The sequence below is a fragment of the Ciconia boyciana genome, chromosome 13, assembly GCF_034638445.1.
Source record: "Ciconia boyciana chromosome 13, ASM3463844v1, whole genome shotgun sequence".
Lineage (NCBI taxonomy): Eukaryota > Metazoa > Chordata > Aves > Ciconiiformes > Ciconiidae > Ciconia > Ciconia boyciana.
In genome coordinates this window covers 124,355-137,299 of record NC_132946.1, presented here as the reverse complement: position 1 = coordinate 137,299, position 12,945 = coordinate 124,355, and the positions used below count along the sequence as shown (strand labels likewise).

The window sequence follows — 12,945 nt, the reverse complement described above, 5'->3', positions numbered from 1 at the left end:
GCCCTCACACTGATATGCTTGGCCTCCTTGCGTTTCTGCTGCTTTCAAATCATTCCACTTTATTCCTGGATGTACAGCACATAGTAATTTGTGTGTATTTGTGACTGGCTTTTATTTATATTCACAGTATTTCATTATACATTTTGAATGTTCATATTGTAAAAATAATGAAAAAACAAACAAACAACCCCCCCTGGTTATTAGTTAAAGGTTTTTCTTAAGAAGAGTTCTTACCTTCTCAATGGGTAACTTCTTTTCCTTAAATCTTCCTCCAAAGTTAACAGCCTTTGATCCATACTTGTTAAGTAAAAGTGGTACAATTTAAACATTAGGAGCCCTGTATATAAAGCTTTGAGTTCACTGGGTTCAGAAAGGGACGTTTCTGTGTTAATCATTGTTCCAGTTTGAGTGTATTTCATCCACCTAATAGCCAGTTAAGCTCTGAGTTTGAACCTTTTATTTCTGGCAACTCGGAACTTAACTGGCTTTTTTTAGGTGGATGAAATGTATTCAAACTGGAACAACAAATAACAGAATTTTTCAGAAATAAAATATGGAGGAGTGAGGGGAGAACAAAACCAGCAGTTTTAAATCTTGTCTCAAGTGAAAAGAACATCTTGGGGTTTTTTGTTTTTATTTTTTTGTGGTTCCCCCCCCGGGAAATTTTCTTGAAACGCAAATGAAGAATCATAGCTTCACTCATTGGCTTTTTAGGCTGTCTCATCCTTCCTGCTCCCCTCACCCTCAGGTCACTGCTTTTTTAATTGATGTGTTACTTCCCAGTGTTCAAGAGTTTGGGAAGGATTTTCTGCTAACCAGTAATGTTGGAGGCAGTTTCCAGTTCTTTACATAGCTGTGCTCCATTTTGAAGTGTCTTATGTGAATTGATTTGAGAATCTGGTGTTCTGTAGTATTTTTCATCAATAAAATACTCAGAGTACTTGTTCTTTTCCTTGCTGTATATATGGTTGTTCAGTCTGAAAGATCAGTATAACATCACGAAGATAACATGACGGTAAAGTGACTTGATATGAGCAGAACCTTGCCTATGAGTTTACATGGACACTTAGCCATGCAACTGTAGATTTTACAGACTGTTGCCTGGCTATATTCCAGAATCTGCTTTCAGTGTACCAAGCGCTATCTGTTTCTTGCATTTGTACAGGTAACATTTGGAATGTGGAATTAATGCACTGGGTTTGCAGACTTTCTGGAACTGAGTAGGAAATGTGGCCTGTGGTGAAGGATGTGTAGGGTACAGGCAGCATGATGTTATTCGTGTGTTCATGTCCTAGATAGCTCAAAGTAAAATTCAACGTAATAAAATGGGAGATGGGGGAAGGCAGTGAAGAAATGAAGGCAGGTATGAAATTTAAAAAAAAAAAAAAAAAATCTGTAAGGGAATGAATTTTCCTTCCTCCTAGATTTGAAGTCTGACAATTGCATTAAGAGACCTGAAATAAATATGCTTGCGGTCCTGGTGTCAGTCATCAGTGCTGAGTTTAATGGCTGATGTGTATGTATCTTTATGTATGTATCTTTAGCCTTTTGCAAATCCTTTGAGAAGGCAGTAGAATTAACGCATTATAACTCTAAAAGGTGTAGAGGCCATTCTTACATTCATACAACTTGATTCTGTAAAAAAAAAATTGATGGGAGGACTTTATTTTATTCTATCAACCGTTAGTTAGTGTAATTAAAAAAGGGGGGGGGGGGAGACAAGCTTTCCAAGACAAGCTTTCTAGTGTACAAGTTCACCACGTCTGAAATAGAAGCAGTAATATTCAAAGTATAAGAATATTTAAAATAGAATTTGAGAATAATTGTTACAAAATTTACTCGGTTTTGAGAATCAGACCATCACAGAAAGAGAAGGAAGTTGGTAGTCATGAAGTAGAAGAGTTAGTTAATATGAGTAACTCCAGTGGGAAGCAGAGAAAGACAGGGATGCTGTTTGTGCAAGTTGGGGTGGTTATCTGTGATGGTAATACTATTGCTAATTTGTCCTGTAAATGTACTGTATAGATTCTGAATCAATATTGTTAAACCAGTATAGCAAATCTGTATAGGCAAGTTATTGAAATGTGGCTGGTTTTGAGATCTGTCTCAATTAACTTAAGGCATGAGATTTGTTCACTTCAAAAATAAGGTTCCTAAAAGTGATGCACCAACCATTTTGCCTATTCAAAGGGATATTTTTAGGTGTACAGTCATTGATTTAAGACAGGAAGAGATTCATACATTTTGCTGCCGTTGAGTAACTTGATGCAGGAACCATTTGACCTATTCTCTCAGCTATACCATTTTTATAATCTGTTTTTCTTAAATAGTCTTTTTTGAAAGACACAGTTATCCTTTCACAGAGCCGCAGACTTAGGAAAAGTTCTTCAGAAAGCTACTTCATTATTGTCCCTGAAATCTTTCTTAAATCTTTCCTCTTTCCTGACCATAGCTAGGCATCAGCTAGTCTCTGTCCACCTTTACTTATGCCAAACTGTTTGTTTTGTTTTTTTTTTTTTAACTTTGCCCTTTCTGATTGTCATCTTTTATCTTACTTAAAAGCTCAGGCTTTATGAGACAGGAACTTCCCTGTTGTTATTTCTTTGTCTTTTCAGGAAAATCCTGACCTGTATTGGCACATCAAGCAATATAATGCAAATAATTACATTTCTCTTGATTAATAAATAATAATAATAATGCTTTCTATTCCTGCCTTTTTTAGTTACAGCTGACAGCCTACTAATGTCAGCACCCTTATTCCATGCAAACAGTGAGTGGATCATGATCTAATGACTTTTCTGTGATAAGTAACATTGGCATTTTCCACTGGTTATGACACTGTTGGGGCTCACAGGGACGCTCAAGCAGGATCACACTGCTTTAGTAAGGAGTGTAATGAAACAGGTCATGGAAGGAAAAAACCAATGAGGAAAAATACATACATGCATATATACATATGTGTATATAATCATACAAATCTAGGAAATTCAGAGTTTCAAAATGTTCTTTTCCTTCCTTAAGTTCTTGGTCATTAAAACTCCCTCTACTGTTTAAGCCCCATGAGCCAAAAAGAGTTTGTCCTCTCAGAAAGTCTGAGAAACAGTAGGCTGGATGCTCCGAAATCCTTTTCCTATGCATTTTAAAACATGTTTTGCAGACTTCAGATTACTCTGATTTGTTGTGTTTCTTTTTTTTTCTTGGCGGGGGGGGGGGGCACGGGGCAGGGACAGACAGACACGGGGTGGGGGAGTTTAACAATTCCTTCCAGTTTATCAGCATCCTTCTTAAAGTGTTGCCACCAGCACTGGGAACAATGGGGTGACTTTTGGAATACAAGTGCTAAAGTATTGCTTTATTTCTGATCATACTTTCTGACACAACAGTTCAATTCTAACCTGCAATCATTTTCCATTGTTTCTTTTTCTGCCATCACCCGTATTGCTGCTAATGCATCTCAAAAAGCTACGATGAAGTTTCTAGCATACTGTTGATACTATGCAAATAATACATGCTTAGTTGCACACGTATGGAACTGCTTACAAGAGTATCATGTGTTGGAGTTTTGAAGAACTTGTGTTTAATGTTGCAAAAGTGATTTTATCTTGAAATGCACCAGCTGATTAATAATGGCAAAAAGTCATCCAGATGTTTTGCAGTCAGCTAAATCAATAGTCCTATCCAACTAGCTAATAAGTAGTCAGCCTGCCATGTCTCCTAAAAAGACTTATGTGCAAAAGGTCAACTTATTTGGATTATGAAGCATTAGTGGGGGATGTAAGTAGCTATCAGCTAAGGACGTGTCAACCTTGTTGAACCAGGATTGATGATTTGGCTGATGTTTGGATCTTGTATCATATCGGCTTTCAGAGAGGTTGTTTATTTATTTTGTATCAATGAGTTAAAGAAGCATTTTTCCTTCTGGTAGTTGTTATCATAGCTTATCTGATAGCAAGTTCTTCCCATTTTGCAAGAAGAAAAGTTGACTGTGTACTAAATCAAATCGTATGCTTGAATTTTATTCTTCAGATTTCTCTTCAGAGAAGGTGAATTATGCGTGGCTTTATTTAAACATGTATCCAACTTTTTGAATGTTTTCTAGCCTTTAAGTAGATTAAAAATACTGTTTAAAATAGTCCTACAGTTTACCTCAATAATTGAAGCAGTTACTCTATTTGTATTATATGGTTTGTAATTGCTATAAAATATATAGGATAAACTTTATACCACTTTAACAGGCTTAAAGCCAACTTAACTGCTTTTTTTTCTGAAAATTTGTGCATGATATTTTTTGCTGATAGCGAAGAGAATCAACAAATCATCTCTATATATGAAGTAGGTCTGTGTTGATTTTCCAGCTTTTCAGTGGACTTTCTTAGTCAATTTTGTTCAACTAAGCAACTAGTTACTTTATAGGTTTTGTGATTCTATATTATACAAATATGTTACGGTGCAGACTGCAGAGTATCCATTGTGGAAGATTATCTAACTTAACGTCTCAAGATAAATGGTGCCTTCGTATTCCAGTGAGGATGTATTGGTGCTTCTGAAAACCTGGGGCTTTGCAACTTCATTACATGGTTTTGGTGGAAAAAAATGTCTTTATCACATTAGTTTTTGATCAGCCTGTGTTCATTACTGACTATGTATTTTGCAGAACTAGAGTGATGTTAGGAGTGGAGGAGGGAGGGAACCATTTCTGGTGATCGCACCCAGACGGTGTGGTTAAAGTAGGTAGTTTGAGAGTGCTGAATTTTGATTGCCAGTACTGTTCATTGGAGGCTGAGCCGTGTATGCTGTAATACCATCAGGGTCCAAAAACTTTAACATTGCCTATGCCTGGCATCAGGTTGGTTCGTTGTGCAGACATACTGCCTGCTGCTCTTTGTAGACATTGGCCGTCTGTCTGTGGAGGTGCTTGCTTGGCTGTCTTACCACAGTGCTGGAACATCTGAGCATCTCTCTCCTCTCTGTCCTTAAAAGTACAATGAGGCTTTATTTTCTCCTGACAGTGCTGTATGGAAGCTACCTCCCACTTCTGTTGGGGGAATCATCTTATCCCTCAATTACAGATTCTGGACCAAGATTTCATCTTGGCTGCATCTTCCTTGCTTTAACAAGGCTTTTTACTCTCTTTGGTGCTCTGCTAGACTAATGGCAGTACACGGTTTGTTTTTAGATGGATAACTACAATGTTTCAAGTGCTGTTGCCCTAAAAAACAAGTCAAGCCTTTTCTATGGGGCCATTACTAGGGCACTTCAGTGATATAATAAGAGATTGGGGAATAGGACAGCCTTATCACATGTGTGTGGTGATTTGGTAGGTAGATTTAATATAGTTTTGGTAATGGCATTTAGATACAGTGTATCTGTGCAACAGGTTGATTTTTAGGACTTTGATCTGTGTCAGTAGTAATGGCACCATACATTATCTTGTCATGCTTTTGAAATAAACCTTTAAAATAAATGAACCAGCTACATCCAAATTGATTCTGGCTTGGAAAGGCAGGCTATGTAAAGCTTCTAGCATTAGGTAAGTGTACTGTGTGCAAGGTAAGACAAGTTACATGAAATTTCTGCCATTTGATAAACATGCTGCATATGAGATAGTACTGATGTTGAGTATATCCTTCTTTCTCAGTAAATTATCATTTATTATTCAATATCGAGACTTGTAGAAGCTTGTAAATGCGTCACATCTCATTATACATGGCTTCTGCTTGTAGCACTTCCTTAATTAACTTCCTTGTAGCAGTACATATGAATTTCAGATGTTAATCTTGGTGTCCCACCATACTGTGTCTTGCTGTTTTCCAATCAAATGCAAATTTTGTCTTTGTCCACTCAAAATATGTTTTAATAGAAGTACTGTTATTCTGTAAGTAAAGTGGTGGGTATCCCTTCAGGCTAAAGTGCTTCCTGGATGCTGCCATTTACGTGTTAGATCATGCCACATTAAGATACCACATATAAACTTTTTACAAATTAACTTTGGTGGTTGGGAAGGTTTCCAGCCAATAACAGAAACAGGGAACAGGTTACTTCTCCACTGGCCTGCCTCTGTAGCCTTTTCTTTCACAGTATAATTATAATTGTAAATCATTAATTCTGTAAATGTTTAAAAAGAAAAGCTATGTTTATCTTTTCATCAGAGTGTCAGTGTATTTGTCAACATCAAAACGTATTTGCATTGAAGTGGAGAATCATACTTCAGGCACAACCAACAGTCTGAAGAGTGAGGAGTGTTTGTACTAATGATGAGAATTTATGGAATTTGTTTTATATGGAAATGCAATTGATTTTTTTCCCTCCCCCCCTTTCCCCTCCCCATCTTTCAGCTGGTCAGTATTGGTTCTTCCTATAACTATGGCAATGAAGATCAGGCTGAATTTCTGTGCGTTGTCTCAAAGGAATTGCATAACACTCCCTATGGTACAACCAGTGAACCCAGTGAAAAAGCAAAGGTAAGTTGCTAGACATTGGACTAAAGAAATGGTGTCAAATTGGGTGGGCTTCACTAAGTTGTGCTAGGCCTACCTCTGTTCTGGACCATTATTTAATTGCCTTTTTTCCCCTCAGTCATGACTAATAATGGTTCCCTGTCCATTGTATGAGAGACTGTAAATGGTATAGTCAGCATGCATTTGTTATGCCAGATGGGTTCTTTAAATGCAATACTCTGTACTGTTCCTGATACCTGTCCTGTTTTTTTGAGTATTGGCAGGTATTTGCTGTTTACAGTTGAGAATCTAGGTTTTGTTTCTTACACATTTGAATGCTTCCTTATTCTGTCACTGGTTCAGTTGAAAACTGTTTTTCTTGCTTGAGTTCAACTGAAGAAATCTTACTGTCAAGAATGGAGATTGTAATATGCTATCTCTGAAAAAGTCATGTGCAATATATTATAAAATGAAGGTATTTGTTAGCTTAGTATTTTCAGGTTTCTACCTAGTTCTCTTTACTTTCTGTAACCAGCTTTACAAAAAGAATGTAATGGGAACAATATCTTAGCATTTTACTCAGTCTTTCAGAATTTGTACAAGGGAAAATGTAAAAACACAACAGAATAAGTAATAAGGCAGACCAGTTATGTATCTAAGTGTATTCTTCTCTTCCATGCATATTGAACAGTTTTTATCATTGTATTGTTGCTTTGTACAAGAAGATGACTACAGACAAACTGGATACTTCTGTAGTTGGCTTAAAAGCTTTTCATTTAGTATATGTAGATGGGAAACAATTGGTAAAACATCAAAGGTTGCTTTTTCAAGAATCACCTTCAAATAAATTAATTTGGAAATAATGCTAGGAATTTATCTGGGTCTTGGCATTGAGGCCTCAAATAGATAAAACTTCACTACTTTCTGTGCCTTGTAACTTGGTTATGCAGCTACACATATGGAGACATTTTTGTAAATGGCACTATAAAAATACTCCAAGCTTTATGTGGGATTCTTGGTGAAATGATTAATTTATGCTCTTTTGTCACTTGAGATAAAACTTCCGAAGAGTTGTAAGGGATTAATGTAGTCAAGGGTAAACAGTGAACCTGGGTAAGCCAGGGCTCACGCTTTCCAAAACTCTAGTCAAGGTCTGCTTTTGCCAGGATGCTTCAGGAAAACTTTAAAAGCTGACGAGTTAAAGAGGTGTGTGGTAATAATTTAGGGCTGAGATATGTACCTGAAATAAAACGTGGAATTCTAGAACCTAATAAACATCTTCATAAGGAATGGTAGTACATCATTAGGGAACTTCAAAAATTGCCAGAGTTACATTGCATCCTTAATCTAAAAGAAAATATGGATCAAATGAAACTATTAAACCCTAAATACAAAAGCTAGTTCAGAGTACAGTACAACTCTATAAATTCAGTAGCTCTGAGAGAAGCTAAATCTTAGACCTCTCCATTGAAGTGCTTCTTGATCATTGTTTCAGGGAAGAGAGCAGAACATAATTTGACCAGGGTGATGAATAAGAATTACTGTTAATTTTGGTTGGAGATATAAACATTCACTCCTTTTGTCCTGGAAGAGCTGAGCTGTTGCTGGCCCAAGAAAAAAAAACGAGTGATGCAATTGCTCACCACCCACTGACCGATGCCCAGCCAGTCCCCAAGCAGCGATCGCTGCCCCCCAGCCAACTCCCTGCAGTTTCTATACTGGGCATGACGCCACATGGTATGGAATAGCCCTTGGGGCAGCTGGGGTCAGCTGTTCTGGCTGTGCCCCCTCCCAGCTGCTTGTGCGCCTGGCAGAGCAAGGGAAGCTGAAAAGCCCTTGACCAGTGTAAACATTGCTTAGCAACAACTAAAACATCAGTGTGGTATCAGCATTATTCTCATCCTAAATCCAAAACACAGCACTATACCAGCTACTAGGAAGAAAATTAACTCTATCCCAGCCGAAACCAGGACACTAGCAATGAATGGCAATACTTGAAGAGTCATTTTTTGTATATTGTGTTTCTAATATATCGATTATTTTTTTCATAGGTATATGTTGTGTCTGGGAAAAAAAAGAAAAAACAAAAAATTTCTTTTTGATTGGGAGGTTTTTGACAGCCATGTTCAGGAATCTTGACTGGACCCTGGTAGCTGTTGTCTCAATAGTTCCCTCTTAGCCAACGTTAATTCTTTAGTCTGCGATCTGTTCATTAGTGTCAGAGTTGGCCTTCATGAAGTTCATATGATTGAAATTCTGGTATCCAGTGATATATACACAATAATGTGTTCGTATACTGGGACTGACTTTTAGAAGCCTTGAGACAGTCTTCCTATTAATTTTAGAGCAGGTTGGGTTAGAGAAAACAAAAAACTCCCAGTATATAGTTTTTATTGACAAGCACTTAAATTTTAATTAATAGTACTGGACTTTCAGAATAGGAAAAAGCATTTTCTGATAGCCCATCTAATCAAGCTTCACCTTCATTCCTTCTTAAAGACTTTTTTTCTGGTGTTTTCTTTTTTTGGAAAACAGTTTGCATGGTAAGGTAGTAGTTGACTTCCATGTAACCTTCTAATACACCTAAGCGAAGGAAATTAACAGTATTTGGGAAATTGACTTAAATGGATCCAGTGGCTTTTCCTGGTAGCCGTGGAACTACTGAAAGATAACCTGTATTCCCACGAGTATTCTTCTCTTTCATACCACTTTGTTGACCTGTCACTCTTGGGATAAATGCCAAAGCTTGTTCATAACATCTGCATCCAAAGTTAGATTCTCAAGTGCTATCCTTTCCCATCTGTGGCGAAGAGTACACGAAGTTAAGGTACCAGCTTTACAGTTGTATTTAAATTTTCTCTCTACTTGTGGTCCCTGTTGCTATGTTGCATGGCACTATTGGCTTCTATCTGCTGACTTTAGGACATTTGAAAAAGGAAATTTTCATGAAATCTGTAACCTTCCTCCTTGAAATTGTCTGCTGTCATACTTTCTTACAAAGAGTTGGGGTCCCAGATAAAAGTAAATAAATGTCATTCCCAGATCCTTCAAGTGTAAGTGGACTGTACTTTCTTGCACCTCTGACTCACTTGCAATCTCTTCTTTTCCCTTCCTTTCTCTATACTTGCTGTATGCCGCATGCCACTCAGAGTGAGGATGAAGAAACGGATTACGATATGAATGACTCAGATTAAGTGTAAATGTCATGGTGAGCGCTAGCTGCCCTAGAATTTTACCTAGATGCTTTTCTGCCCCATCCAATTCCTGCCCCCACTAGTGCTGTCCTTTGGCTAGTCCCGGTGGTGTGTGTCTTTGTGATTATAGTTGTGGCGTGGTTAGCAAAGATAGAAATCCTGTTCTGGGTATTGCTTCTTTGACAGAATAATTAGTGTTGCTGTTATAAGCTGTATTGTGATTGGTTCCTTTAAAGCTTTGCTGAGAAGAAAAGTTCTTTATGTAGATTCTAGGGTCAGAATTGCTTTTCGTTTTTATTTTCCGTGCACCAGCTTTTCTGTCAAATGTTTTTTTACATGTAGAGGCATCTGATACAAACTTACAGTATACATTTTCAGTAAATTATTTGGCAATAAATTAGCAAACTTGACTGAAGTGCAACATAGTCTAAAGATGGTCTTATCTGATAATTTTGAAACTAGTAATATTTTAATCAAGACCTGGCAAATATAAGTAAATAGTGTGATCTTGGTGTTACAGTTATATTTATCACAGGAAACAACTCTTTCTAGGGAGGGATCAGGTCCTTTCCACTGTAGTTTGACATCTTGTTGAAGATCAAGGTACTTTAAAAGTCACAAGTGGAAGGACACAAAAGTTGCATCAGAGAGAACAACTTTTGCAACCTTTTCCTAATGTGCCTGCAAGCACTCCTCATATTTATTCTGCTATCCAATTTCTAGAAGATAACTTACCATTGAATGTTCAGTGATACAGTGTGTGGGTAGTCACTTGAGCCTGTATAAATTGAATTTATTTAGCATTGCATGAGATTGAACTCCCGCTTCTCACCTATACACGTGAACTTTTTAGCTGTAAAGCAGCCCTATACTTAGCTCTGAAGTGTTGCGTTCGCATGGCTGAAGAAGAACCTACATTATTTTCTTAACTGATGCTACCAGAAACTACTGCTGAGGTAGAATAAGGTCTTTTGCCAAGTCTTCAGGAGTGGCTGCAAGGAATGGATCAAATCTGAAGCTTTATTGAAAAAAATAAACTGGCACTGTGCTGGAATTGAATGCAAGACTCTTAAGCTGCCTGAGAGACAAACAGTCCTTAAAATTGCTATTCTATCTGCAGCAGATTTCTTTTGAGTGGAAGGAAATAGTTCTCACGTTCTGCTTCCCTAAGAAGCAATCACACTTGGGCCCCTAGGATATGAGAGTTCATTCAGCATTGTTTAGACTTTATAAGTCAACTTTGGATCTGGTGCACCTGGAGGGAAAACAGAACAGAAACATGAAAAGAAAGAAAATACTGAACACAGCAGTTCTGCACCAGGGTCGGGACAGTCCCCGGTATCAGTACAGCCTGGATGATGAATGGATTGAGAGCAGCGCTGCAGAAGACGACTTGGGGATACTGGTGGGTGGAGAATGGGATATGAGCCAGCAATGTACACTTGCAGCGCAGAAAGCCAAATTATCCGGGGCTACATCAAAAGAAGTGTGGCTAGCAGGTCGAGGGAAGTGATTCTCCCCCTCTGCTCTGCTCTCGCGAGACCCCCCACCCAGAGCACTGCATCCAGCTCTGGGGTTCCCAGTACAAGAAAGACATGAAGCTGTTGGAGTGGGTCCAGAGGAGGGCCACGAAAATTATCAGAGAGAGAGCGGGCTGGAACCGCTCTGCTATGAAGAAAGGCTGAGAGAGTTGGGGTTGTTCGGCCTGGAGAAGAGAAGGCTCCGGGGAGATGTTATTGTGGCCTTCCAGTACTAAAAAGGGGCCTGTAAGAAAGGTGTAGAAAGACTTTTTAGTAGGGCCCATAGCGACAGGACAAGGGGCAATGTTTTTAAACTGAAAGAGGGTAGATGTAGATTGGATATAAAGATGAAATTCTTCACTCTGAGGGTGGTGAGACACTGGAACAGGTTGCCCAGAGAAGTTGTGGATACCCCATCCCTGAAGTGTTGAAGGTCGGGTTGGGTGGGGCTTTGAGCATCATTTCAAGCATTTCATTTAGTGAAAGATGTCCCTGCCCATGGCAGGGGGGTTGGTCTAGATGATCTTTAAAGGTCCCTTCCAAGCCAAACCACTCGGTGATTCTGTGATCTGAAGTGTGCAGACAGAGGAGCATTATTAGTGAAGTCACCTGTTTAGCTAGTAGAGCATGTTCTCAAACGAAAACTTCTTCCGTGCCTGGTTCTGTTCCAGACATACTCCTCAATCCTAGTTATTAGCAGTTTGGGAGAAGACCTGCCATAACTGTTTTCAAACTTTATTGACCTCTGTTAGTGTTGAGACATCTCCTCTTGGCATTTTTGCCCAGTAAGCCACTAAAATTTTTAGGAATAGGGTTTTTCAGGAAAGAAAAGGAGGAGTTTCAAATTGCAGAACAGAATCAGTCATCCTTTCAGTGTTTAGTAAGTAAGTACAATTTTGATAAAATTCCTGATAACTGAAATTCAGTTTCCTCTTTGGACAGAGTCACTGCCCATGACTACAAAAGATCCTCTTTCACATAGTTTCTGAACAAAGGTGGATGGAACACCTCTCATGAGAGCTTGCTGATCAGAAATAATTTCCCCTTTAGTAAAGGTAGGGGTTACAGAAGAAGTACCAAGCAAAGTGTGTTAAAATATTGCCTGACCTGATAGAATTTTCTGCTTTACGTTGGGTTTATTGGCTTAATAAAGTGTGCAAAGTTCAGCATCCAGATCTGGCTTAGCTTTATCTTATTGTATGTGTTCCTGAAGCTACAGAAAATAGTTCTAAGTCTATTAATCTTAGAAGTGTTTTTTATCTTCTAGGAAGGAATAAACACAAATGTTTCATTTTAAACTGGAAAGATTCACAAAATGAATAGATGCAGTATTATTTTCTAACTGCACAGGTGCTTGTTTCAGCCATTTTTTTGTCTCTGTTGGAGATTGTTTCACTTACTGACTACATTTGGTGGGTCAGACTGTTATCCACTATGTGGACATCTACTCCAGCACTTTGTTCTCAGCTGTGACCAACAGCAAGTGCTCGAGGAAGGAGTTTAAGTATGAAGCATTTATCAAACTAACTCCTGATATATTTCCCCACCTTCCAGTAAGCCTCAGTTTAGGAATTTTGGCTTCAAGCCTGCATCCAGATCATTGTATGAAAGCTACAGTGACACTATGATACCCTGAGTAGGTAGCAATGGCACTGTCTTCTGTAAATTTGTGTAATCCCTTTTGAATATATACTAGCAGTTGCTGAGCAATTTTCAGGGCCTGGCTTTTCCTCACAGAATTCACTTTCCTACAGTTTCATATGAAATGTTTTTTGCTTAGTACACATAGTAAAT

The 12,945-nt window shown here is 38.3% G+C and overlaps 1 protein-coding gene across 3 annotated transcripts in view; it reads left to right on the top strand.

Moving 5' to 3' along the window:
* The window catches only part of KCTD5 (potassium channel tetramerization domain containing 5), a 38,156-nt gene that overhangs the window by 16,552 nt on the left and 8,659 nt on the right, over positions 1–12,945 (top strand). For all 3 annotated transcript variants that reach the window (XM_072878452.1, XM_072878451.1, XM_072878453.1), the window contains one exon: positions 6,336–6,461. In XM_072878452.1, the coding sequence (XP_072734553.1) occupies positions 6,336–6,461 (126 nt within the window). The remainder of the gene's footprint in view (positions 1–6,335; positions 6,462–12,945) is intronic.